Source organism: Tursiops truncatus, chromosome 14, assembly GCF_011762595.2.
Source record: "Tursiops truncatus isolate mTurTru1 chromosome 14, mTurTru1.mat.Y, whole genome shotgun sequence".
Lineage (NCBI taxonomy): Eukaryota > Metazoa > Chordata > Mammalia > Artiodactyla > Delphinidae > Tursiops > Tursiops truncatus.
Genome location: NC_047047.1, coordinates 59,932,785 through 59,960,736, shown reverse-complemented (window position 1 = coordinate 59,960,736; position 27,952 = coordinate 59,932,785). Strand labels below are relative to the sequence as shown.

Genomic DNA, 27,952 nt, shown 5'->3' with positions numbered 1-27,952 from the left:
CCACCAGGGAACTCCCCCCTTTGGCATTTTGCTTGATGCTGATAAATATGTTCCCTTTTTTTCCCCCCTTCCTATAAAGTATTACCATCTGCCTCTCTAAAATGACTAGGAAGGGTCTCTTCTTCTCGTCCCCTCATATACACATAGAAGGATATTAATAAAAATCTGAGTTTTAAACTATAGACAGTATTAACATCACAAAGCTGTACTACTTCATGAGCTGAGTTTCCAAAACAATTTAAAAGCAGGTCCTTTTGATTGCATGTGTTCTGCATCTTTCACTAACCTGGTCTTTGATGCATTTAAAGACATCCTGACTACAGTGGTTTATTTGAAACAAAAGAAAAATAAGGAAATCTTCAGAGAGTGCTCCTGATTGGTATCTATTTAAATGTTATCTCTGTCTGCAGTGTTCATTGCAAGAATGATGATTTAAAGGAACAAAAAGACCACCATTTATAAGAGCAAAATTAAACGTCCCTTGTACAATAACCAAGGCAGGAAAATGATCCAATAGGTCCAGTGAGTTTTCAACAAGTTTATGAAAAGTACGGCGTTTTAGCTTAGAGCTCAGTAAACCAGAATATTAACCAAAAGACAAGGCTCTTGATTCTGGCTTGGTTTTTACGAGTACACTACTAATTAGTCTTATCTATTACACTACTAAGTAGAAGCATATACTTTGTCCTAGTCTCCTATTTGTTAGTAAACAGGGAGCTAAGCTGATGTTTCTGCTTCAAAATCTTAGAAGACCATAAAGATTAACATTAATTAAAATATTTTCAGTAGTCTAATTTTAGTCACTTTAATTTATTATTTATTTTTGGTTGCATTGGACCTTTGTTGCCGTGCGCAGGCTTTCTCCAGTTGTGGTGAGCGGGGGCTACTCTTAGTTGCAGTGCACGGGCTCCTCATTGCGGTGGCTTCTCTTGTGGAGCACGGGCTCTAGGTGCGCAGGCTTCAGTAGTTGTGGCACACGGGCTCAGTAGTTGTGGCTTGCGGGCTCTGGAGCAGAGGCTCAGTAGTTGTGGCGCACGGCCTTAGTTGCTCCACAGCATGTGGGATCTTCCCGGACCAGGGCTTGAACCCGTGTTCCCTGCATTGGCAGGCAGATTCTTAACCACTGCGCCACCAGGGAAGCCCTAGTCACTTTTTCTTTAAAGTCTGCATAAGAATTTTCTTATTTTCTTTATTAGCTAGAATCAGCATCATCCTGCCCAATTACTAAAACTTCTCACCCTAATATTTTCTTTTTTACATCCATCCCTAAGAGCTCTGCTCTCTCATAAGAGCTCTTTGGATCCACATTAGACTTTAATCATGTTTTAGCCTTAAAGTACTAGGAAGCAATAAAACCACGTTGCTGATCTCTATTTGCAATGTAATTAAAATAATCCTTAAAAATTCTGGTTTAGGGCTTCCCTGGTGGTGCAGTGGTTGAGAGTCCGCCTGCCGATGCAGGGGACACGGGTTCGTGCCCTGGGCCGGGAAGATCCCACATGCCGCAGAGCGGCTGGGCCCGTGAGCCATGGCCGCTGAGCCTGCGCGCCCGGAGCCTGTGCTCTGCAATGGGAGAGGCCACAACAGTGAGAGGCCTGCATACTGCAAAAAAAAAAAAAAAAAAAAATTCTGGTTTAGGTAATAAATGCTTGTAATTTTTCTTCTCCTAGACATGGGTCCTCTCCAGGTAGATTACAGAGATAATAACAGGCTGCACTCAGGAGAAGATTCTTCGCTGGACTCCATTGCCTCAGTTGTGGTTCCCATAATAATAGGCCTCTCTATTATAATAGCATTCCTGTTCATCAATCAGAAGAAACAGTGGATACCACTGCTTTGCTGGTATCGAACACCAACTAAGGTATTGTACTGACAAAGTTTCAGCCTCTTAAACGATCAAACTAGGAAAGCTTGTACGCTTAGATTTCCTTAGTTGCTTGATATCTTCTCTATTAGCCAGTGAAATGTTTACTTTGCTCCTCATAGCTTCAAATGCACATTAAGCTGTGGTGATCAAGATACATAGTATTTGCCCTGGGCTAGATGGCTGGATCAAGTCTCCATCATCCATCAGTTAATGAATCCTGACCTTTCACAGATCCAATTTCCTGGATTTACTTTAAAGTTTTCAAATAAGCAGATACCCCTGGATTGATTCCTAAGTAATTGTTGTTTATATTAGAAATTAAAACTTGGTCACTTGGTATTTCTCAATCATCAACTTAGAATTGGGAAAGGAAGAAAAAAAAATCACAAGGTTAGGGAGATAACACACAGAAGAGGGCAAGAGGAGAGAGCTAAAAGATCATGACAATGTACAGAAGTCCAAAGGACAGGGAGATGTGTCAAAGGCAGGCAGAAAGGGGAAAGGTAGCAAATGATGAAGGGATTGTGTGAAATAATACCAGACAAGGTGGAGGGGGTCAGATGGGAAAGAATACGTGTTGTCAATACAAATGCAAAGGGCCTCAATCTGCCTATTTTAAAAAGCAGGAAATAATTCATTTTCATGAAGGGAAAAAATCATAATTCCTTTGAACACTAACTACTTTTTGCAGTTTGGTTTTTACTAAAGAAAAAAGATATACAACCTCAAGAATTGAAAACAGCCCATTTACCATACAGATAATAATACTTTCACTGATTTTCTTACAACAAATATGTAAATTGCCTCTGTGCTGGGCGCATGCTGGGTCAGGATACAGGGCTGCACGAGACACAGTCCCTACCTGCAAAGCTGGGGAGAGAGCTGCTCATATCATAGTGTATATGGCTGGATACAGACAGACTGGCCCAACCTGGGATGCTGATTTTACAGCCTGATAAGAAATGGTCCGTTTATCTTAAAATCTATCTGGTACCTTCCACTCATCTTTCAACCCTCTTAAGCACTAGTCTGTACTTCAAGGATTTGAAAATAATTATGTCACTTCCGTATTTTCTCAGTTCCTTCATCCCCTCCGTTTGACATAATTTGACATTTCACCCCTATACAGTTTGTCAGTATTCCTCGTAAGAGTATAGTTGGCAGCACTTCCCTGGTGGTCCAGTGGTTAAGGCTCCACACTTCCACTGCAGGGGGCACAGGCTGGCTCCCTGGTTGGGGAGCTAAGGTACCACATGCCATGCAGCGCAGCCACAAAGAAAGTATAGTTGGCACCAGAGCCTGATGTGAACCCACGCAGTCTGCCCATCCATGTGCTGTGATGCTGTTTTCTCACTTGAATGAGGTACTAAATATCTGTTGGTTTGAGATATGTAAAGCAGTTAATTCTTTGTGGTTCTTTTTCCTCCTCCCATTAAATAGCCTTCTTCTTTAAATAATCAGCTGGTATCTGTGGACTGCAAGAAAGGAACCCGAGTCCAGGTGGACGGTTCCCAGAGAATGCTGAGAATCGCAGAACCAGACGCCAGATTCAGTGGCTTCTACAGCATGCAAAAACAGAACCACCTACAGGCAGACAATTTCTACCAAACGGTGTGAAGAGAGGCAGTGTGGTTGAGGTTTTGAAAGACAGCAAAACGACTCAATCTGCTCTTTAACTAGAATTCGTGCACTTGCTTAGTGGATTGTTTTGGATTGTGACTTGATGTACAGCGCTGAGGACTTCCTGGGCTGGGCTCTGTCGACAGCAGTGTGCAGAACAAGCATTCCCACTCTTCCTCAAGATAACTGACCAAGTGTTGTCTTAGAACCAAAGGTTTGAAAGTTGCTGAGGTATATTTGCTTGTAATATAGCTGTAGAGATACTTGGGGACGGGGACAGTGAGTTTGGTTGGGGCGAATGGGTGGGAGGGTGGTGTTGGGAAGACAAATAGGTCAGCTTGGCTTGTGGAGAAATCCAGTCCAGTGGCCCAGAGGATATTTTTTTTCCTGTTGCTCAGAAGACTTGCACTGGTTGCTGCAAAGCTCAGGCCTGAGTGAGCAGGAAAACAAAAAGGCCTTGCGATCCAGCTGCCATAACCACCTTAGACTACCAGACGAGCACATCAGACCCTTTTGATGCCAACCCAGGCCTAAAGCCACATGCTTCTTTTATATACAGTCACAGCTGCAGTAGGTGGTGAGGAAGCAAGAGAAATGGGGTAGCGACGTTTCTCTAAAGCGGGTGATTAAGGATATATACAGTTATACCTTTTGCTGCTTTCTTTTTCTTCCAAGTCAGTCAATCAGCCAGTTCCTAGCAGAGTCAGCAAATGAATAAAACCCGAGTCGTTTCTTGACGTGAGCACTGGAGCTTTTCTGACAGCAGCGTGGCAGGAAGGAGAAGAGGGGGAAGGACACCAGGCATTCCCAGGGGCTATACTTCCTTGTTTGTTGTTGCTTTCTTCTGTTCTGTCGGTTGTTCATAGTTTTCGTTGAAGCTCTAGCTTAAGAAGAAACTTTTTTAAAAAAAAGGACTGTTTGGGGATCTTTTTTTCCTTATTATATACTGATTCTACAAAATAGAAACTACTTCATTTTAATTGTATATTATTCAAGCACCTTTGTTGAAGCTCAAAAAAAAATTATGCCTCTTTAAACTTTAGCAATTATAGGAATATTTATGTAACTATCTTATGCTTCAGAAAAACAAAAGTATTTGTGTGCGTGTGTATATAATATGCATATATATTTATACACATACAATTTATGTTTTCCTGTTGAATGTATTTTTATGAGATTTTAACCAGAACAAAAAACAAACAGGCATTCCATATCAGTGCTTTTGATCACTTAAATTTTTGATTAACACAAAGTCTCAATCTACTTGCAGTTTAATTGGGAAGAGAAACGTGTGAGTGTTGGGTGTATGTGTGTTTGTGTGTGTATGCACACGCCTTGAGCAGTCAGCATCATACCTGCTATGGAGAAGGTATTCCTTTATTAAAATCTTCCTCATTTGGATTTGCTTTTGGTTTCCAATTTGCTCACTGGTCTCTGCATCACTAATCAGCTCCTGGATTTTTTTTTTTTTCTTTTCAAACAACTGTTTGAAACAACTACTGGAATATTGTCCATAATAAGCTGGAAGTTTGTTGTAGTTTGCCTCAGATATAACTGACTGTATACTATAGTGTTAACTTTTCAAACAGCTCTTAGCACTTTTATACTAATTACCCATTTGTTGCATTGATTTTTCTTTTTAAAATGCTTGTTGTGAAAGACACAGATACCCAGTATGCTTAATGTGAAAAGAAAATGTGTTCTGTTTTGTAAAGGAACTTTCAAGTATTGTTGTAAATACTTGGACAGAGGTTGCTGAACTTTAAAAAAAAATTAATTTATTATTATAATGACCTAATTTATTAATCTGAAGATTAACCATTTCTTTTGTCTTAGAATATCAAAAAAAAGAAAAGAAAAAGGTGTTCTAGCTGTTTGCATCAAAGAAAAAAAGATTTATTATCAAGGGGCAATATTTTTATCTCCAAAATAAATTTGTTAATGATATGTTACCAAAATAGACCTACATCAGCCTGATTAGTATAAATTTTTGTTGACAATTAATCCATTCCTGGCATAAAAAGTCTATCAAAAAATTGTAAATGCTTGCTTTTTGTTTTTTCAATCATGGCCACATTATGAAAATACTAACAGGATATAGGACAAGGTGTAAATTTTTTTTATTATTTTAAAGATTTGATTTATCCTGAGTGCTATATCTATTACTCTTTTACTTTGGTTCCTGTTGTGCTCTGTAAAAGAAAAATATAATTTCCTGAAGAATAAAATAGATATATGGCACTTGGAGTGCACTATAGTTCTACAGTTTGTTTTGTTTTCTTCAAAAAACAAGGCTGTAAAAGGATTACCTGCAACTTGATTCTTGGCAGCAAATAAACACTTTGACTCTAAATCACACAGCGTCACTTTCAAAAAGATTCTGTGTCTGAGATGAGAAAGATGACTCGTCCTTTTACTTTAAGGCTGTCAGTTCCGGCGTCACAAGCAGCCCCAGTGCTTCTCTCAGAAGGCAGGCCTTTCCCAAGGAATCCTTGTTTAAAAAAAAAAAAAAGGGTGTCCCCCCGCCCAGCAATCAAGTGTACAGCACAGGGATGCTGCTGTGAGAGAAACTTAAAACCTACCTGTTGTCAGTCACAGATCAGAAACACGCCCATCTCATCATTAGTGTCAAACTCATTCATCATGTGTAGGAGAAAGGCTGTAGTGGGAAACCCTAGGATTTTACTAACGCTGAAGAAAGAGGTTACCAAGCAAAATAGAGGAAACCTCATTAAAAGGGGACTTTGAGTTGATAGGAAAAAATAGCATATTTTTCATACATTTCAGATGCATCAACTTAAGAATGAACTATAAACAGCACTGTTGAGTCGCTTCAAAAAAAAATCTCTTTTGACTCTTTCGGATGCCCTCCAAAGTGATATTTCTTCAGTATAAGACAATTTTTACAAATTCAGATTAAATTATTAATATTATTGTATTAGTATGCATCTTCATCAATTCAAGGGCAAGGGACAAATTAGTTCCACATATTCGCTATCAAATAAGACATTAATAAAACAAGGAACCATCTCAAGTTCCACATACTCCTAGAGAACGGCTTAAGTGCCACGCTGGCATCAACTCCAAACTGAGCTACTGCCGTTGCAGTCCTGGTGTCCCGTTTACTGAGCCGGGTAGCTCTGTATGCTCACAGATGTTTAAGTGGAATTTTAAAAGCCCCCCGACAGCAGGTCCTATAGAGACTCTACTTACACTCATGTTGTCAATGGGAAGAAGCTGCCGTGGCTGTTAGGAATGTCTCACGGACCCAGAAAAAGAACAGGACTTCCATCATTCCACAGCAGCTTAGCACGATCTGAAAAAAGTCCCTCTCTCCCCTCCTTAGCATCATGAGGCTAATCAAGATTTCACCAGCTCACACACTGTAATGATGGACAATGTGTGAACAGTGAGGGGAGGAATCCAGCACTATTAAGGGAAGAAAAAAACCGAAAAACCAAAAACTCAAAAATAAAGCTCTCAAGTATATATTACCTTTTTTTCCCCCAACATTTATTAAATGACATTGACTTGATTGGAACCGGCAAACGTTTTTCATGACTAGTGATGGATCCATGAGTAGCTGTTTCTAGAATTACTACTTTAGGAAAACACGTAGGCATGAATAAAATATAACAGTAACAGGAAATGGGCAATGCTGTAGCATACAGTTTCTTAAGCACCTTAAAGGATACAAACTCCTTTTAAAGGACACTTCTTCACAGACAAGTGAAATGAAGCAATGAAACCTCTAAAGTTAATATAAGATTCTGAAAGTAAGTGGCATCTTAATGGTTAAAATATGAACAACGGTGAAACGCAGCAACCTCTAAAATCAGTCGTCTCCAGCTGTTTCGATATTGACTAAGTATTAAGCCAAGACAACGCATATTCTGGTTTCCCTTCTTCCAAGAACACCCCAATTTTTAAGTCTTAGTCTCTCTGGACAATACTGGTAGGTAATATTTACACTGACAGTTCTCTTACAAAAAAATCAGTGTTGGTTCTTGCCAGCACTGAAAAATAACGAGTATAAATCTCTCAGTGCTTTGATCTAGTTCTTGAGTGAGTGCAGTTTAGATCCAGAAAGCCTTAAAAACTCGAACAGGCATGAAAAATATAACTGTACATGCACAATTCACATCACTCCCCCTTACTCTATAAAGCTGGAAAAGAGTTCATAATTGTTAGTATTTAACAAAACATCTCTAGAATTCAAAATAGTGCCGTAGTTCCCTCGGTTCATAATATAAAGCATTAGAGAAGGCATGATCACTATAGTAATACTGAATCACAAACCCAAGTTCAGGTGTCCTGAGTTTCCAATAGCAGGAAGGTAATGGTAGCCAGCTTTCAGAATGATGCTATAAGCAATTTAGTTTGCTGTCCACAGACGATAAAGCTGTTCCTGAAGTTATGCTGCCCTATGTAGGACACAGAACTAGAGGAACAAAACAAAACAAAAAATTTTAAATAGAAATGAATATTTTGTATATGTTTACACAAGATGTATATATATTTATACACATTTTATGTATATACATTTTATATGTATATAAAAAACACCATTAGAACTAAACATTAATGCAAGGATCTATAGTAGCAATTTTTTTCTAAGGTATAAAAGGCTACACCCAACAATGAAACGTTTTCTCAAGACACATTGATTAGAATTGCCCAGAAATGAGATACCAAAAGGCCATGTCTCTTAGGGTACCACTTAGAGATCTAAACCCATAACGTTAGCCCTGTACGAGGCTTATAACACAGCAAACGGCTCCCCAGTGAAGTCAAAGAAGGATCCAAGTGTCTGCACACAATTTTCTTCCCATCTAGGGTCAGCACAGTGGCAGCCAGAGCTACACTACTAGCCTTTGGCACAGCTCTTGAGGGCCGGGGTGGGAGCAGTCTGCGGTGGCGTAATTACACAACAGTAAGAAAGAAGCTTAAGTGGCCCATACGGCATCCATCCCATCTTTTCCAGGCCAAATGAGGCCACTTTTCTACCTTCTTTCACTTCTTACCTTTGCACTGAAATTAAGGTGGTATATGTAGGCAGCTAAGCCATAGTCACTGGCATTAAAAACAATAAGGAGAAAGTCCCACCAGGAAAGGGGGAGGAGAGTTCTCCCTTGAGCAATACCCTCTTCCTGGGCAAAATGTTCTACTGGTCCCCAAGGAAGAAAAATCACTAACTGGCTATGGATTTCCAGAATGGGTGGGAAAGAGCATTTTAAATAGCCCTCCATCCTCACCTTCCCATGCACGTGAACTCCTCTGAGTGTTACACTCCCCTCCTCATTTTCTCAGAGTACAGAGTCACCCTTTAGTCTGAACCCCAGCTTCTTTTCCACCCAGTCCTCACAATACAAAGCCAAGACAAAAACCGCAACACGTGCACACAAGCAGCTCGTCAGTGGCAGGTACTGTCTAGCTAGACCTGGGCTCGCAGACCAGCGCCAGTGGCCCGAGCAAGGGGAGCAGAGCTGGAGGCATGCCGCCTCCCTATAGCAGGTGGTGCAGAGTCGCGGTTACAGTCCCAGGTTTTCAGGGAAGAAAGGGAAAGTCACACCCCCACCATACGACCCAGCAATCCCACTCCTGGGCATATACCCTGAGAAAACCATAATTCAAAAAGAGTCATGTACCAATATGTTCATTGCAGCTCTATTTACAATAGCCAGGACACGGACGCAACCTAAGTGTCCATCAACAGATGAATGGATAAAGAAGATGTGGCACATATATACAATGGAATATTAGTCATAAAAAGAAATTAAATTGAGTTATTTGTAGTGAGGTGGACGGACCTAGAGTCTGTCATACAGAGTGAAGTAAGTCAGAAAGAGAAAAACAAATACCGTATGCTAACACATATATGTGGAATCTAAAAAAAATAAAAAGGTTCTGAAGAACCTAGTTGCAGGACAGGAATAAAGACGCAGACGTAGAGAATGGACTTGAGGACACGGGGAGGGGGAAGGGTAAGCTGGGACGAAGTGAGAGAGTGGCATGGACATATATACACTACCAAATGTAAAATAGATAGCTAGTGGGAAGCAGCCGCATAGCAGAGGGAGATCAGCTCGGTGCTTTGTGACCACCTAGAGGGATGGGATAGGGAGGGTGGGAGACGCAAGAGGGAGGAGATATGGGGATATATGTATATGTATAGCTGATTCACTTTGTTATACAGCAGAAACTAACACACCATTGTAAAGCAATTATACTCCAATAAAGATGTTAAAAAAAAAAAAAATCACACGCCCACATCCCCCCCCCCGCCGCCGAACACTGCTCTCTAGGTCATAAAATTCTCCCATGCAGTCTGATGATAAAATAGCTAGAGAATGCTTCAGAAGCTCATTCTGTCTCTGGCCCTCATGGCAGTGCCCTAGAGACCCACTATAATTGAAAATTAAGACATGTTCTTTATGTGCATCTCATTCCTGATTCACATCTATGAAGAACAAACCTCAGAACAATCCAGCTTTCATACCAATGCTAGCACAACACAAAAGCAAACAAAGATGTCAGACTTTTTTGTTTTGTTTTGCGGTACGCGGGCCTCTCACTGCTGTGGCCTCTCCCGTTGCGGAGCACAGGCTCCGGACGCGCAGGCTCAGTGGCCATGGCTCACGGGCCCAGCCGCTCCGCGGCATGTGGGATCCTCCCAGACCGGGGCACGAACCTGTGTCCCCTGCATCGGCAGGCGGACTCTCAACCACTGCGCCACCAGGGAAACCCTTTTGTTTTGTTTTTAATTCAGAATGTAATAGGAAGAGAAAACTCTTCTCCATCAGAAAGAAAAAAAAAGCTTATTTAAAAAACGATCATGTCAACTTAGTCTTTTCTACCCTCCTGTTAACCTACTAATGGCTGGCTTAGTGTCAGGTCTTACAGGTGATACTCATGTAATATTCACTTTGTGCTCATGACTATACCAAGGGTTCCCCCTTTATGAAGCTATGATTGAAGAAAAGTCCCATCTGAGTTATCTGACGTCTCACAAATCCCAACCTTCGGTTCAGCTAGCTACTCTTGATGGAGAAGAGAGAGAACCCAAAGAAGAGAAGTGTGACCAGAGGCAGACTGCTCTCAAAATTGGATCAAACACTACAGGATGCATTTTACGATGCTCTGAAAATATGTTACCTAAAAAACTGCTACTTTTTTAAGAAATAATTTCACTGAAAAGTATTATTTTTGCCTATAATTAAATAAGTTCTTCAGTCCTTCTATCATCCAAATTTTCTTCCTTCCTCAGCAAAGCAGGTGATCTCGTTAAAGTCTCAAAACGATCTTCCTTTGCTTCATCACTGTTCCCATCCTGTGAGATGCCGATCTTGCTCCTAAGATGTATGGCTCACTCTTCACTGCCCTGGCTTTATGAAAGTCCATTCTTTTTCTCTTTCTCCCTCCGCTCCCTGCCCCTTACCCCATCCCCATTCATGTTCCCTTTGGGACTGTGAACTGATCTAACTGTTCCCTCCTTCATCCGTCCTTCTTCTAGCGTCCCCAAGAGGACAGAGGCCACCTTTCTCAAATCCTCAGCGTCAACACCTTAGACTCCCATCATTATGGCAATATCTCCACAACATTTCCTCCAATGCCTTCTTTTTTTTTTTTGGCTGCTCCTCGCAGCCATGTGGGATCTTAGTTCCCCGACCAGGGATGATCGAACCTGTGCCCCCTGTGGGGGAAGCTCAGAGTCTTAACCACTGGACCTCCAGGGAAGTCCCTCTGTTGCCTTCCTTGATGTTTATAATTTAGCTGTGGAAATTATTTCCAGCCCAGGACTTCAAATAAAAATTAAATTTTAAATAACCATACTTTATGATATTGGAAGCATAAATAAGTCGTCACGTTATCTATTCTCACCCTGCAAAATAAAAGTTGCGCATTTTGGGCTTCCCTGGTGGCGCAGTGGTTGAGAGTCCGCCTGCCGATGCAGGGGACACAGGTTCGTGCCCCGGTCCGGGAAGATCCCACATGCCGCGGAGCGGCTGGGCCCGTGAGCCATGGCCACTGAGCCTGCGCGTCCGGAGCCTGTGCTCCGCAACGGGAGAGGCCACAACAGTGAGAGGCCCGCATACCACAAAAAAAAAAAAAAAAAAAAAAAAAAGTTGCGCATTTGGAAGTTACTTTTTAATCTATTAGCAAGACAATGCATTTATTGACCAATCAAAACTTCCCAACCACTGCCCATACACTATTCTAAAACTCACCTTTCAGTATATAATCAGTTAACAAACTCGGAACTTTTTCACTATCCTCTTTCATGGCACGAAGAACTGCAAAATAAAGGAGAAAGAAAACACAATTTCAAATTCAGATAACCTCAGTCATGGTAGCCTTAGTCTTAATTACATGATACAACAATTCATGCAAATTGACTATTTTCTGGATGAGAGAATACAACTGCAAATGTTCAAGAATTTGTTATAGTTGAATAAGTCGTTTTTCAGGTAAGAATACTGCAGCTACCTGAGAGCTATTACCCTGATTTAAAATTTCTAAACAGTGGAGGCAGGAAACAGGAGCTGGGTTATTACACAGAGCCCCAGTTTTGTCACCATAAATACTAGCAAGTGAGTTACCATAATGCGCACTTCTATGGGCTCTGGAGAGGAGAACCTTGGTGCTGCAGGTCTCATGAGCTGGAGGAACTCTTAGGGAAATGAAGAGTTAGCCGTACTCTCCAAGGAGCACATCAGTCAGCCTTCTTGGAAACTTTTAAAGAAAAAAAATGAAGAACAGACTTCCCATGAAGCAAGCACCCAGCCGGGCTGCTTACTTCTTGATACTCCAAAGGCACCTGGGTGATTTCGCCTCATCCTAAAGAGAATCTTTGACAATTTGATCTCTAAGCAAAGATTTGACAATTTGATCTCTAAGCAAAGACAAAACAGAGAACACAGCTACTATTACAGTGGTTAAAAAACATCTAGGCCACCTATACTGCCCTTTCATAGTGACTGCCAACTCGAACTCTCCAGGGCATCCTGGGTAAAGGCCTCACTGTTCTCCCCCAGACGTATGACAAGACAACCTACTGTAACCGTCAAGTCAGTCTTCCTGGGCTTAAACCCCGGCTCTGCCACTTCCTAGCAGTGGGACTGTGAGCAAGTTACTTAACCACCCAGTTCCTCATCTGTAAAAGGGGAATAATCATTAGACTTGTCTCTAAGGGTTGTTGTGAGTATTAAGTTACTAATTCAGGTGTAAAGGACTTAAAGTAGTACCTGGCACATAATATACGCTACATAAGCATTACCATCATTATTAGCACAGCTAATATTATTCTAATTCTTATCACTACTATTATTGCACCTCCAATAGCTTTTATGAAGAAGGATACATATCTAAACACTGCCTGTCTCTACGGGGCTTCCCCTGCAGTAACTTCTATATGTGGGGACGGCAGAGGCTCAGATTCTCCCCAAAATTTTCAGGAGATAACCACTTTTCTTAAACTTTCAGAGTAAAGGTCATCCTTCCGTCTACTGTCTTCATGTAGTATATTAACTTGGACACTCATTCACATACCCTACATACATTCACTCACCCCAAATTCCAAGTTGTGTCAGTCTATAAAGACATCATCTAAGGATCGGCCTAGGACATTCTGATGTGGGAATTATGACAACTTTGGTTTGGCTAAGTATGTGTTTGTCCTTGATCTGAGAAGCTGAGATCCCTCAGTAATTCCTGGCTTCTAGGCAATATCTGTGCTCTCTTCTTAGAGAAATACTTAATGTTCAGTATTTCTGCTTCCAATCATATTTTAGATTTGTTTTCAGTTCTACATAAAATCACGTACCAAAAACCAGCACTATTAAAATCCAGCATTATTAAAAAGTGTGGTGGACTGGAAATTACGAGACACAGCCCTGTAATGAACCATTCTCCTGTGTGATCTTGGACACTCATTCTTCCTGAAAAGTAGAGGGCTAGCCACCCAGTTAATCTCTTAGTTCTTTATTTTATACAGGCTGGCATCACATAAGTATGAAATGTTCTGAAAAGTACTGTTCAAAGGAAAGAATAAAAGCTTCAGGTTAGCAGGCAGGCTGCTTGCAAATAAGACATTTCTTTCCTCGTGCTCCCGCCACCCATGCCTCGATCACCTCAATTTCCAAAATCAATATCATCATTAATATCCACTCATGTGATGCTCTCTCGTTCGGCTCCCTCTTTAATTCACAGTTATCACAAATATTTATAAATAGAAAGAACCTAACAGATCAGCAAATTCAATCCCTTCAAGAAAAACAAGGCCAAGTGATTGACTTATCCCAAATCACACATACATTAATTTATTTACTATGAGGTAAAGAGAGCAAATACTTTAATCCTCATTTTTCACTGTGACTGAGAGAGTGTAAATGACTTCCAAGGATATCCCTATAAGTAACGGATAGGACCAGAATTCAGGGCTCATTTATGGCCATCATAAATATACATTATATTGAATGTCTCTTAAGTCTAACAAATTATTTTAAAATGCAAGCCCATTGAAGGTGGAGTATTTTTGTCTGCTTTGTGAACTGAAGTATCCCAAGTGCTCAGAACATGGCCTGGCACAGAGTAGGCCTTCATTAAATATTTGCTGAGTGAATAAATATTCTTAAAATATTACTATCAATTTATTTTCTACCTGTAACTACCTACCTTGGTTTCCACAATCCTAAGAAAGGAGAGTGTTTTAGGCTGCATTTCTAAATCTTTCCAGTAGTTTCTGACAATCATACTAATGAACTACATACTCAGTAGTTTCTGACAGTCATACTAATATAAGATCCATGAAGCACCTTATTAATTGATAAATGGATATATTCTTAAATATACAAGAGGTGATGGGAAATTGTTACATTTTTCCTCCAAAAGTTCAGCTTGTAAATGTTTCAAAAGATAAGAAAAACAGGAAAAATACAAATCAACTCTAGATCGAGTGCTGTGTTTGTCACAACCATTTATGGTTTCATTCTCAAAAGAATAAATGATGACATCCATCATTTACTATCCTAAAGTGACAAAATAAAACAATAACAGAAACAAAACCAGCCAACTAAAATCTGTGTTTAGAATCAGCAAAAGTAAACAAGGTAACAGTTTAATTTTGTCTTTGCTTACTTTTTGTTAATATTTGAAGATCTTCAATAGATGGTGGTCCATTTTTTTTCTCATAAGGAATGACTGTTGTCAAGTACTGCCAAGTTAAAAAAAAAAAGTGTCACTTAAATCTGAATTACCTTCTCTGCAAAAATTTGATATAGTTACTAGAAGGTTCGTTTTATAACATGAGAAACATGAGCCACTTTAGTGATGAACACAGCTATCTTACTATCTCAGCTGGAACTCATTTTTTTTGCCCACCTGTTTACATAAATATCAACTTTTCCGCCTTTTAATTATTGAAAATTTCACAGGAGTAAGTCTGAGGGTGATGCGTCCAATTCATTTTTAAAATGAAGTCTTATCTAACATTCTCCTTGAATACTTCAACACATTTTTGAAATGGTAATTTAAACTAAAAACATAACCATTCTGCATAACAAAATAGTTCCCAACAGTCAAATGATTGTTTTAGACCATTTTTTTCTGGTTGAACAAAACAGTCACATGGATAACTTGACAACTTTAAAAATGAATACCAGCTTTCTCCAGAAGCTAAAAAAGAAACACTTACCCAAATAATTTTAAAGATGTATTACTATTATTTTAAATTATTGTGTAAGTAGTTATAAATGCTTAAAGGTATTAAAGGAAAAGAAAAAAGTGAAGGGAGATAATGGCCTAATGAATAATGAAAATTCATGTCTGATATTGAGACAAACTGCCTAGTTCACTACTGTAAAGGCTCACAAGTATCAGTTATGTCCTATAACTACGTCCCTTGAAAGCATAATCTAAAAATTATTGTCCAGATTCTCCTATTCTGACCACGCCACCAAAAAATGTATAGCTCAACGTACTTTGCATGTGCTTATATAGAGATCTACTAGTTTTTTGTTTTTTTGCGGTACACAGGCCTCTCACTGTTGTGGCCTCTCCCGTTGCGGAGCACAGGCTCCGGACGCGCAGGCTCAGCGGCCATGGCTCACGGGCCCAGCCGCTCCACGGCATGTGGGATCTTCCCGGACCGGGGCACCAACCCGTGTCCCCTGCATCGGCAGGCGGACTCTCAACCACTGCGCCACCAGGGAAGCCCTACTAGTTTTTTTTTACTTGGAATCTCTCCAGACCCACCTATTATTTAGCCCCAGTCCTGAATCTCAGCTCTATTCCTAATCCTCTTTGAGCAATTTTATCCCACTCATAATCAAAAAACAAAATAGAATTGCTTAAAAATAACTGATTACAATGAATTGTTTCAATCTTTAAGAAACTTAGTTTCCACCATCTTTATGGTGTAGGCCTCTCCAAGATGATGCCCAGTTGTATAACCAAACATGTTTCTTTGTAAAGAATACACAAGAAGCCAAAACACGCCCTCCTGGGGCCTCGCTAATAGCATGCATGTCGGGCAACTTGTAGAAGCACCAGGAAGCCGCACCTTGGCATGCATGCTGTCTAGCCACACTTTCAGGCCTTCCTGCCCCACTCCCACATGTTGGGTCAGTTTGGAAGTTATTCTGCCATCTTGTGGGTTTGAGAGAGGTGAGAGGCAAAATAAAAAAAAAAAAAATTCAACCATCCCTTAATGGAGCCCATTATGAGCTGCAAATGTCAGTGTGAAGGATTAATGTCGATCATTTCCCTTCTTGAGTAATACAGAGCTACCTGCAGTAAAAACCTAGACTCAGATGGCTTATTCTCATAAACTGCCTACTAGCTACACTCTGCACACTTTCTCACTCTTCACTTAAGAACTAAATTGAAGAGTTTTCTTTTTAAAGTGAAGGTTTCAATTGTGAAAATTCTAAGCACATTCAATGTAGATGTGTTTCCCATGCTCTTGACATTCCTTAAGTCATTATATCAAAAAATGCTAATAAAAAGCAAACTGCTATACATCTGACTGCATATTTATATCCATGTATAATTTGGTATAAATAATGTTTCATGCCTCATTCAGCAGACAACTGAGTTGACTGACCACATGATACACCTTAAAAGCACATGAATTTCATTTAAAAGTAGGTAAGGTATACTCTATAAACATTTTGACCTAGAACTGTAGTCTAAAAGATACCAACATCTGGCTTTCTTTCCCCCCAAATGAGATCTTGTTTCTTAAACTTTTAGAATTACAGTAGCATATTCTAGTCTAGTTATTTTCACAGCTATATATTCTACACATGCAATTCATTAAGTCAATATATTAACAGCTATTTGTTTAAAGGTAAAAGTGAAAAATAGAGTTCTAAAACGTGTATTAAGAATACACTGGGGCTTCCCTGGTGGTGCAGTGGTTGAGAGTCCGCCTGCCGATGCAGGGGACACACGTTTGTGCCCCGGTCTGGGAAGATCCCACATGCCGTGGAGCGGCTGGGCCCGTGAGCTATGGCCGCTGAGCCTGCACGTCCGGAGCCTGTGCTCCGCAACGGGAGAGGCCACAACAGTGAGAGGCCCGCGTTCCGCAAAAAAAAAAAAAAAAAAAAAAAAAAGAATACACTGAATCTACTGTCTAATTTGAAAAATGCTTTTTCCTAAAGGGAAATTCTATGCATTATCAAGGCTATAAATATAATGAACTTTCATTTCTTTAAGCAATAGTCTTAGTAGATTAGTAAGACTGCCAGCTTTCAGGACCTTCACTTACACAGAGAATGAAAAAACAGAGAATGAGGAAAATAAGAATAACCGAGCACCTGTTTCTCTCCACCTGAATTTCCAAAGGTGTGGCGGAGGCCATTCTGAATGACATTTGAGATCCCTTCCATGCTGAAGCGCTAAAGGCAGCGATATACGGCCCAGAAGAAAAGGACAGAGAAAGAAGTTCAAAGACTATTAGTAAGAATGTACCATGATGACGTATGTACCCAAGAGGCAAGCAGTTAGAAAATGCCACTAACTCATTCAGATAAAGCAGACAAAATCATGCTGTTTTAAAATGCTTTTGCTTCCATTTCTTTGCAAGTCAAATGCAAAAGCAACTACTTTCATGCAACTGTATATGAAGTTTTTCCTGACGTAGCTGATAAACGTGCTCCAATATAAACACTATAAGTTGTACACATATTTGTTTTATGCAAAATTTACCACATAACTTTAAAGATACCTTTTGATATTGTTTATTAAGTCTGAAAACTTAATACTGACAGTATGCATATTTTCAGTCTAAGTTTGCATATTTCTACCATAAGTTCGGAGAACATTAACATAACATTTGGCAAATGAAAATGCTGTTACTCGGAGAGCTGATTATTGCTTCCCACTCACTCTTGAGGACACCTGCCATTGCCTTGGGGCAGAAAATTCGAACTGGAAGAGCACATATGCTTCCTGGAGAGCAGAGTGGATCCCATGTGCCAGCGAGGCCCCCTAAGACTTCTGCAGACTTTTCCATTCTGTTTCTAGGAAACAATTCTAGCTTTTTTCTCCCAGCAACCTCCAAGACTTACTAGAATTCGTTGTACTGAAAAGGGAATATTGTTTTCCTACACTACTCATCTTGATTTGTAACCAGCCTACAATGTCATCAGACAGTCAAAAAGAGTCCAGTGGCACCTCTGGGGCTGCTGAGTCAAAGGACTTCGATGGATCCTCTTACAGCATGACTAATTAAGGGGAAAGGCATTCTGAAAAGGAAGTTCAGTCCTGATTCACAGGATGCTTCCTCCCCCTGTAATTTTATAGGGGTGCGTTGAATCAGTAAATACATTTGAGGAGTCAATATAAAGAGTATTTTACCAGGCCCTAATGAACAGAAAAAAGGAAACGAAGGCAATGGTTTCTGCTCTCAAGAAAGGCATAGTGTAGCCCAGTGATTCTCAAAGTGTGGTCCAGGTCAAGACAGCTCCACTAAACATGCTGTACTTTGCTAGCAGCATAACTCTTCTTTTGATGAAGTAGGCTAGTTTTAAAAGAAAACCTACAGGTAACCATGTCTGTAGATTTTTCACATGCTATCATATAACTTGTTCACATTTTTTAAAGAGATTATCAAAAGAAAGGACCTCTTAGCCTCCAGCATCTGCAATAAAACTTACGGGAAACTCTTTTCAAATAAACAAGTCAGCTCTTTTTTTAAAAAAATTATGTCTATCAAACGTAGTTCCTTTCAAAAGCAACAAAGAGAAAAATACTGAATTTTCAGTATTACTTCACTCCATTATCTACAGGCATGTTAAAGCCAGATACAAATTCAGAAAATCTCAAGCAAGATGAAGCATTTTAGAATCCATGTATCAGAAAGCTAAGGTATACTTCATATTTGAACAGTGTATTCTAAAAACACCATCTTTACCTTTCCCAATTGGCAACCTAATTCCCGTCTCTTGCGGGTAGGGGTGGGAGTAGTTTATGCAAATTTTTAAATTCTTAAGCTGTAATTTAAATTTCTTTATTAAATGTCCAGTTGTGGACATTACTGAGCCATTTCAACTGCCAATAGCCTGAGTATTTGTGAAAGATGGCTTTCATGCAACCAGGCTTAGTGGAAATAAATGAAAATGCAATCATGTGAAGCCACAGTAACTTAGGAACATACAAAACGAAAGAAGTTAAGTAAAGGAACTCCCAGTAGAACCTTTGCCCTTGCGGCTGATGACAGCTGAGTCAGTAGCTGTGGCCAGTCAGGCCCCACTGTATCCTGACCAGGCAAGCAACACAGCAGCCAACAAGGTTCAACTGGGAAAATGACAGAACAAGAAAAATCAGAACATTCAGGCGAAGCACAAAGAAACCAACTATGAGGTACCGCTGAGAACGTTCCACCCCCAATGCTCCAGCTGCCACCTCCCCAGAAATCACTAACAATTTTCTCCCTTTACTCCATGTTCAAACTCTTCCTCTCTGCTAGCTCTTTCCCACATTGCCGACTTTAAATTCTGAAACACTCAACCTCTCTTTCGCCAGGGTTTCCAGAAACAGCTCTGCCCAGCGTCATTTCTTTGATGCCAAGGTCTGCGGAGACCTTTCAGATCCCTCGCAGACATCCAGTAAGCTCTTCTCCCTGCCTGCCTGGGTTCCTAGACACCACACTCTCCCAGAGTCCCCCCTGCCTCTGGGCTGCTTCTTCGGAGAAGTGCCTCTTTCTTTGCTCACCTCTTATATACGGGTGTTTCCCAGGGACTGTGTCCCTATTTTTTTTCTCATGCACTCTGACTTTTCCCACTTCGACTTCTGCCTCTGTAGATCTACAGCTCCACTTTACTAAGAGCAATCAAGTGCTTGGAACAGAGCCTGGCACAAAGGAAGGGCTCAAGAAACACTGGCTATACCTTTATTTTAATTTCCCTCCTGAGCTTCGGACTTGTACGTTTAGTGGTCTGTTGGACACTTGTACTTAAACATTCCAAAAACGCATCATATCCAAGACTGAATTCATCTTCCTCTCCGCCAGCAATTTTTTTTTAATTTAAAGCCTGTTTCTCCTTCAGCATTCTATACCTCTCTCCTTCATTTATTCATTCTTTCAAAAAATATACTGAGCCACATATTATTCCAGGTATTAAGGATTCAAAGTGAACACATCTGCCAAGGCCCCTCCCATCCTCATGACCTGACATTCCAGCCTAAGAGGAGCAGAAAAAATAAAACAAGTAAAGGAACTAGATAACTGCAGATAATGCACCTCCTGCCGATAGCTACAACAATTAAAAACTGGATGCCTACTTTATACTGGGAGGTCAGAGAAAAGTTCTCCTAGGAGGTGACATCTGAGCTGAAACATGAATTATACACACTCCCAGATGAGCTACAAAGGACAATGGACAAGAGATCCTCTGAGAACAAAACCAAAAGCAGCCAAACTGGCCAACCAAGGAGTTCACCCTGCGGCCAGGGAGCAGGGGTCCTGTTATTCTGCTGCAGCAGGATGTGAAACAGTAGCTACTGAGTACTTCCATTCTCCCCTCCTTCCAATAAGAAGGTTTCATTACAGCGGCCCTGTTCTCTCTCCTTCTTCATGTGCTGGATGTGCTGGAATGGGAGGCTTGCTCCTTGTACCATGAGGGGCTACATCATCCAGAGCTGATGGGAAGGACAGACATCCCCCGAAGATACTGTGCTAGATGCAGTTACTGCTGAGGAGATTTGCGTACCTCACTTTGCGGAAGGGGTACACATGTTCCATCTACGCCACCCCAAGGCAGAAATCAATGACCCAACGCTGGCCCCTCCCTTCTCCAGAGCCCCAGCCGATAGATTCAACTACCTTAATATCTCTGAAATACAACTATTTTCCCATCGCTGTCACTTCCTTGGCTCAATTCTTTCCTGATGACAGCAACAGCCTCCAAATCAATTCCTCATCTCTAGTTGTCTCCTTCCGATTACTTTCTCCTTGAAACTCTGAAGTTACCCTTCCAAGAGACACATCTGGATATGTAACAAGCCACTCAAAACCTCTCCTTGGTTTCCTACAGCCTTTAAATAAGGTCCAAATGCCATAGCGAGGCATACAGTACAAAGCCCTCCATCTTCTGGCTTCTACTTTGTTACCCCACACCCTCCTCTTCTTGACTTACCTCCTCCCTCAACCTCTAGCCATAATGAACAACCTGCGGTTCCCCAGGTGCCCTGTCACCTCCAGGTGGTTGCCCACACCACCCCCTCTGCTCAGTATGCCTGTCCCCTCCTTCCTCTGCTTGTCCTCAGGGTTCAATTCAGACCCCTCAACCAAACTAGGGGTGATAGTAATGTACACACACAGCTACCACAGGACAGTACCAGGCACAGAAAGCACCAAAAACGTGGTAGCTGTTTTGAATACAGCAATAATTACCCTATCCCCAGGTTTCTCAACCTTGACACTACTGACATTGAATTACAGATACATAATCCTTTGATGTGGGAGCGGTCCTGTGAACTGTAGGATGTTGAATGGCATCTCTGGCCTCTACTCAGCTGGATGCCAGTGACACCCCCCCACCCCCCGCCAAGTAGTGACAGTGACAAACATTTCCGGACATTCCCTAATGTCTCCTGGGGGACAGAACTGGCCTGGTTGAGAATCACTGCATGTGCATTGGATGGTCTGTCATCAGATCCCCAGCCCACAGGCTGCATGTCCCTGGAGGCTGAGATTTACTCTGCATCCGTAACACCCATGCCCGGCACATAATTAGATATCAATATATGTTTTTCTAACAGTACTAAATGAAAAGATAAAAGTTTAATTTGCCACACAGATGGACCTTGAAGGCATTATGCTAAGTGAAGTGAGTCAGACAGAGAAAGACAAATAGTGTACGATCTCACTTATATGTGGAATCTTAAAAAAATAAAATAAAAACCTAAACTCATAGGAAAAGAGATCACACTTGTGGTTACCACAGGTGGAGGGTGTGGGGAGAGGGGACTGGAGGAAGGTGGTCAACCAGTATAAACTTCCAGTTATGAGATAAGTAAGCACTAGTGATGTCATGTAAAACATGATGACTTTACTTAACACTGACGTATGATGTAGAAGAGTAAATCCTGGGAGTTCTCATCACAAGGAAAACCTTTTTTCTCCTTTCTTCTTTCTTTTAATTGTATCTATATGAGATGGATGTTAGCTGATCCTACTGTGGTAACCATTTCACCATATTTATAAATCAAACCTTCACGCTATATACCTTAAACTTACACAGCAATGTACGGCATTTATTTCTCAATAAAACTGGAAAAAAGAAAGAGGTTTTTTTTTTTTTTTTAACGTGGGGATGAGGCACAAGATCTAAAAAACAGAACAGAAAGGAAAAAGAAAGTTTTGGTTAATTTTTCATAAGCTCAACCCCATCTCAAAATCTTTAAGGCGAGAAATGACAGATGCCCCTTTTGTATGCCCACAAAGCACAAGCCCAGCCTCAGCAGGCAGCAGGCACTTGACTGATCGTCACTGGCTTCAACTGCAAAATGCTTCAGCAACTACTTCCCCTAACAGTGAAATACTTCCAGATTTATTTTTTTTTTTAATGAAACCAGGAATCATACCTTAGTCAAAAGTATTTGGAATCAGAAAAATTTTTCAACAGTCTTCTTGGATAGAAAAATGTTGGACTAGAAATCAGAAATCTGGGCTCTCTCCCAGCTTTGCCACTAACTGTGTGACATGACAGCAGTCCCTAAGCCTGCAGAGGCCCATTTCCTCATCTGTGAAATGGATGATTAAATGATGTCGTTTTTAAAGGTCTTCTCATTTGTAGCTTCTGTGAATCTACAAGTTAACTCCACCTAGAAGGTACATGATTTTTTAGGAAGGCAAATCCAAACCATACATATGCACGCACACACACGCACGCACACAGAACAGTACAAGACTAAATATCACATAAGCTATGATATTAGTGCTCTAGAATGACAGAATTGCCCAGCGAGATGATACGTTCAAAGCCGCCTACTCCAGTGGCTTCCTTTTTCTTCTGTGACATGAGTACACTTTGAAGAGAAGAGACTAGGTCTTAGTCTCTCCATCCCAGTGACCTGCACAGTGCCGGTGCCACAGCAGGCATTTATAAACGTCTGCTAAGCTGAAGTTGTGACACACCTAAGACCAGTCTTAGAGCCTGTGATAACCGTATCGGGAGGCCTCTTGACTTCTTGCAGGAAACTTTTTTAAAAGAGCTAAAAGGCAAAAATAACCTGAGGGTGAACAGAAGAAGGATGACATGACGAGATATAAAGTTTTTTGTCAAAGGTGTGAACAGCAGAGTTCTGGAAAAGCCCACTGAAGAACCTAGTCTGAGAAGTCAACATGAGATTAATAAAGATAAAATCATCCTATTGACATGGTTTGTAAAACAGTGTAGTGACTAAGAAATATAAAACCCCTGGGATAATAAAAGCGTAGCAAGTAGAAGAAGGTCAATGAACTAGAAGGATCATAGAATGAAGACTACCAGCGAGACAAGGAAGGAAAAGGAAAAGAGCTCCGCAAAACACACAACAGAGTCTGCTTGACAACTGCCCTATAAATTCCAAAACTACACTCTCTTGGAGGCAAAATGAATTTTAAAAAGATAAAACCTCAGAGGCAGACTAAATTTACTTTTAGTAAACATCACCTCATTTAGGAACACTGCATTTACATGCTTGAGGGCAGATATAGTGTTATTAGGTGCTTATGGTACTTAACTGGGCCAGAGGGAAGACTTTCTCTATGCTTACATTTTGTAAGTGGGGGAGGGGAGGGATGGAGGGAAGAAGAGAGGCATTTCTTTGTTGAACATTTCTGAAGGTGACAGTGCCAGAGCTATGTCAAAGCACTGACAGAAGTTAAGTCTCAAGGCTATGAATGCTCGATGAAACAAAGGACATTCAATAAAGGGTTGTTACAGTTTAATTAAAATAACAGCAGTATTAACTAAGGCAGAAAGCCCAATCACGCCTCCAGGTAATCCACCACTTCTAGATTTGAAGTAAAGGTTCCAAATGTTCAAATTCAAAGCAAAGCGCTTGTGAAGATTCTGTGAGTCTAAAATTATTTTGTAATCTATCCACTGCATCTTTATGAAGGAGTTAATAGCTCTGTAAAATGCCCTTCGCAGAATGCAGTTTTTGATGGGAGCCCTTTTATAAGCAGGAAAATGATTAAGCATTACAGTATTCACTTTATTGTTCCCCTCACCGCTGACAAAGTGCCAAAGTAACGTGGCAAGGACAGGGGAAGAGGTTTACTGAGTTCAGGGCCTCAGTCACATGGTTCATACTGAGAATACTCACTACTGCCTCACGACTATTTGCTTCCCTGGTGTGAGTATGTATTAAAGTCTCAAAATCAGTCATTCTCTGGAAAATTTTCTCAGACGAAACCAGGAACAACCAAGTGTAAACAAGATATAGAAGAAAAAAAAAATCTATAAAAATCTGAAAGACAAAGAAATAAGCCAAGACCTCCATGCCCATCCACAATACACCTGCACAGAACTCCCAGAGCCATGGGTTCCCTGCACCCACCTCTGTACAACTCTGTACATCCTCGCTCCAGTGTACACTGGTTCTGTGAGCTAAGGCCTGCTGAGCTTTTCTTTACCCATTTATGAAATGGCAGCAACAATAATACCTGCTTTATAAGGTTGTTGTGAGGATTACATGAAATAATCCATGGGAAGCACTTAGCAGAGTGTTCAACAAATATAAATGTTCAGAAAATGTCTGGGCTGTGCTCCCTGCAAAAGGCCAGACCAACCTTTGGGACGCAACTCCCAAACAGAAATAACCATACCTTTCTGCTTTTCTCCCAAACAGTAAACAACAGTATTTCAAGTTCTCCTCATACAAATAAAATGGCAACTGAGAAATAACCACCCTGATTATAGTCTCTAGGTTAAAAGGACTGAAGACAACACAAGGAAAAGATACTACTGTCTGAGACTGAATCAGCCAGAAAGCTTGAACAGAAAACAAGTAACACTTTTAGGTAATTCAAGGTCTTTCTGAATAATAAAAAGAAAAGAGCTAGAAAATACCACCTAAACTGAAAAGCAACACGGAATCAGATACAGAGTTGTGGTTTGTTCATTCTTTTCCAGAGCCTTAACCATACCAACTCATTCTCTGCACAGTATATTCACCAGCTCAACTAATTTCACAGAAAGCAGGATCCAAGACAGGGAAAAGCCAAACTAACCCAGAGGTCAGGAAATTCAGACTATTCCTGCTATCAAACTTTTCTTAGCTTTTCTCGTACGCTGAGGCCTCACCTGATCCCAGTGGCACAGATCTCTAACTAGCCAGGAAAGCTTTTAAAAATCTCAATATCAAAGCTCAGTATCAGAAAAAAAGGTTGGGAAAAGCAATTAGGAAATGCTTTTTCATCTATTTCTGACTCTAATCTATGCTCTCACTCCATTAATATTCTTTATACTCGAGGTTCAAAAGAAAGTAAAATTCAAACATAATTATTGTTCTTTATACATCACATCATTTTTAGTAGTTTGAGTGACAGGATTTCAAATATTAATTTATGGAATAGTAGTTAATGTTTTAGTTAAAACTGTTAAAATAATCAAAATACAAAACATGAGAACAGCACAGAATTGAAAGCAATAGTTAAATGTAAAAAAAAAAGTAAAAACATTCAAATAATTAGTAAGCTATTACCTAAGATGTAAAAATTGATCTTGCTTGTTTTGACACTTCTTCAAATCAAATCAAATCAAATCAAAATCAAATCAAATAATTTTAATGTGAATGATAAATCAGTTATAAATGCAAATTCTACCAAAAAAATATTTTTTTGAAAAAGATCCAAGTAAGTTAGAAAATATGAGCTACACCAAAGCAGATAAATATTTGAACATGTCTTAAATATTGAACTACTAATTTATAAGTTCAATCTCAAAGCGGAAAGATGTGAATGAAGATTTTCAAAGTTAGGAGTTAAATGGACTGGCATCAATTTAGTTTTTTGTATCTGAAGATCTTTTAAAATTTTTATGTAATTTAATCTTAAAATGGTAATTAACTATTGGCAAACATTTTCAAAGCTACTAAAACTAGAGTAAAATAATTAACCCTGTCAGTTTTATAAACTCTTTTCTGATACTTACAGATATTCTAAATATATAATAAGATCACAATTTCCTGGCATATTATGGTTTTTACGTGAATTTGTATTATACTAACAAATAATTAACAAATCTTTCCAAGACATGGCTGCTGAGCCTGCGCGTCCGGAGCCTGTGCTCCGCAATGGGAGAGGCCACAACAGTGAGAGGTCCGTGTACCGCCAAAAAAAAAAAAAAAAAAAACACAAAGAATCTGCCTGTCAATGCAGGGGACATGGGTTCGAGCCCTGGTCCGGGAAGATCCCACATGCCACAGAGCAACTAAGCCCATGTGCCACAACTACTGAGCCTGTGATCTAGAGCCCGCGAGCCACTACTACTGAGCCCACGTGCCACAACTACTGAAGCCCGCGCGCTTAGAGCCGGTGCTCCGCAACAAGAGAAGCCACCACAGTGAGAAGCCCGCACACCGCAACGAAGAGTAGCCCCCACTCGCCGCAACTAGAGAAAGTCCGCACGCAGCAACAAAAACCCAGTGCAGCCAAAAATAAATAAATAAATTTTAAAAAATTGTAAATAAATAATAAATTTTTTAAAAAAGATAGACTCCTGATTTTTATTACAGTAACTGCTGAGTCATAAAAGCTCACTATTACCAGTCTAACACCAAAAAACCATTGCGGAAAATGAATAGTGGATAATGGTAAGATATCAAAAACTGGTGACAACATATTTCTCTAGGCAATACTACCTTTCAAAACACAAATTTGTTCCACATCTAAAATAATTCGTAATTCATAGATATGAATTATTAAAACAATAAACATGACACGACTAAGTTTCTCTCCACCCTACAATGACTTTCCATTTTATGCCTAACACTAATTTTTAGGAATATTCTTTGAAATAAATAAATGCAAAGAAATACTATCAAAGATCACCAACAAATTATTGTTGAAAATGTGTTAGTATTTACATTCAAGTATGTATACAGGGCAGACTTTATCCTCTCAACTACCACTACTTAGAAAAGGGGAGGACACACCCCTTTTCCCCCCTCACCACTGCCTTTTTTTTTTTTTTTTTTTTTTTTTGCGGTACGCGGACCTCTCACTGCTGTGGCCTCTCCCGTTGCGGAGCACAGGCTCCAGACGCGCAGGCTCAGCAGCCATGGCTCACGGGCCCAGCCGCTCCGCGGCATGTGGGATCCTCCCGGACCGGGGCACGAACCCGCATCCCCCGCATCAGCAGGCGGACTCTCAACCACTGCGCCACCCGGGAAGCCCTCCTCTGCCTTCTTTAAACTACCTTTTATCACTGTGTATAAACACAATGTGCCTGGAGCACTGCCAACATTTTTTTTTTTTCATTTGCCCCCAATCTGGGGACAACTGGGCTACCTGCTGACTCTCTTCACCCAGCGTACTGGGCATCTGACACACACAGCACAAAGGGCTGTTGCTAGGTGGGGTGCCTGCGGCACGTGACTTGGAGATGGATGGTCACCATCTGCGGGCACAACTCAGGCTGCTGGCGGGGCCCTGAGCAAAGGTGTAACTCAACACACTCTTAGGATAAAACAAGGCTACGTTTTATAATAAATTTCAGTCACAATATAGTGATTTCTTTATCTACACAAACTCGTTTAAATGGAGTTTACATCTTTTTTCTTCTAATTTTTAATTTTATCAAATTTTAGTCTAAATCAGGGGTTGGCAAACTTTTCTATAAAGGGCTAGATAGTAGATATTTTAGATTTGCAGCCCACACAGTCTCTGTCACAACTATTCAACTCTGTCCTTGTAACACCAAAGCAGTCACAGAGCACATGTAAATGAAATGACATAGCTGTGTTCCAATA

General features: G+C 40.4%; 2 protein-coding genes across 21 annotated transcripts in view; one reads left to right on the top strand and one right to left on the bottom strand.

Annotated features, from left to right (window-relative positions):
* The window catches only part of CRIM1 (cysteine rich transmembrane BMP regulator 1), a 208,751-nt gene extending 203,012 nt beyond the window's left edge, over positions 1-5,739 (top strand). For all 5 annotated transcript variants that reach the window (XM_019942869.3, XM_033838733.2, XM_019942872.3 and 2 more), the window contains 2 exons: positions 1,671-1,861; positions 3,308-5,739. In XM_019942869.3, coding sequence (XP_019798428.1) covers positions 1,671-1,861; positions 3,308-3,484 — 368 coding nt within the window. In that variant the 3' untranslated portion in view covers positions 3,485-5,739. The remainder of the gene's footprint in view (positions 1-1,670; positions 1,862-3,307) is intronic.
* Positions 1-27,952, bottom strand: part of FEZ2 (fasciculation and elongation protein zeta 2) — an 85,031-nt gene that overhangs the window by 35,030 nt on the left and 22,049 nt on the right. For 2 of the 16 annotated variants that reach the window (XM_073791686.1, XM_073791687.1), the window contains exons 6-9: positions 17,305-17,385; positions 14,624-14,699; positions 11,716-11,781; positions 7,787-7,928 (exon numbers count right to left, since the gene is read on the bottom strand). In XM_073791686.1, the coding sequence (XP_073647787.1) occupies positions 7,912-7,928; positions 11,716-11,781; positions 14,624-14,699; positions 17,305-17,385 (240 nt within the window). In that variant the 3' untranslated portion in view covers positions 7,787-7,911. Of the gene's footprint in view, positions 1-2,546; positions 5,680-5,796; positions 7,929-11,715; positions 11,782-14,623; positions 14,700-17,304; positions 17,386-27,952 lie in introns of those variants that run through there. The other 14 variants (XM_073791678.1, XM_073791683.1, XM_073791676.1 and 11 more) reach the window with 14 other exon arrangements.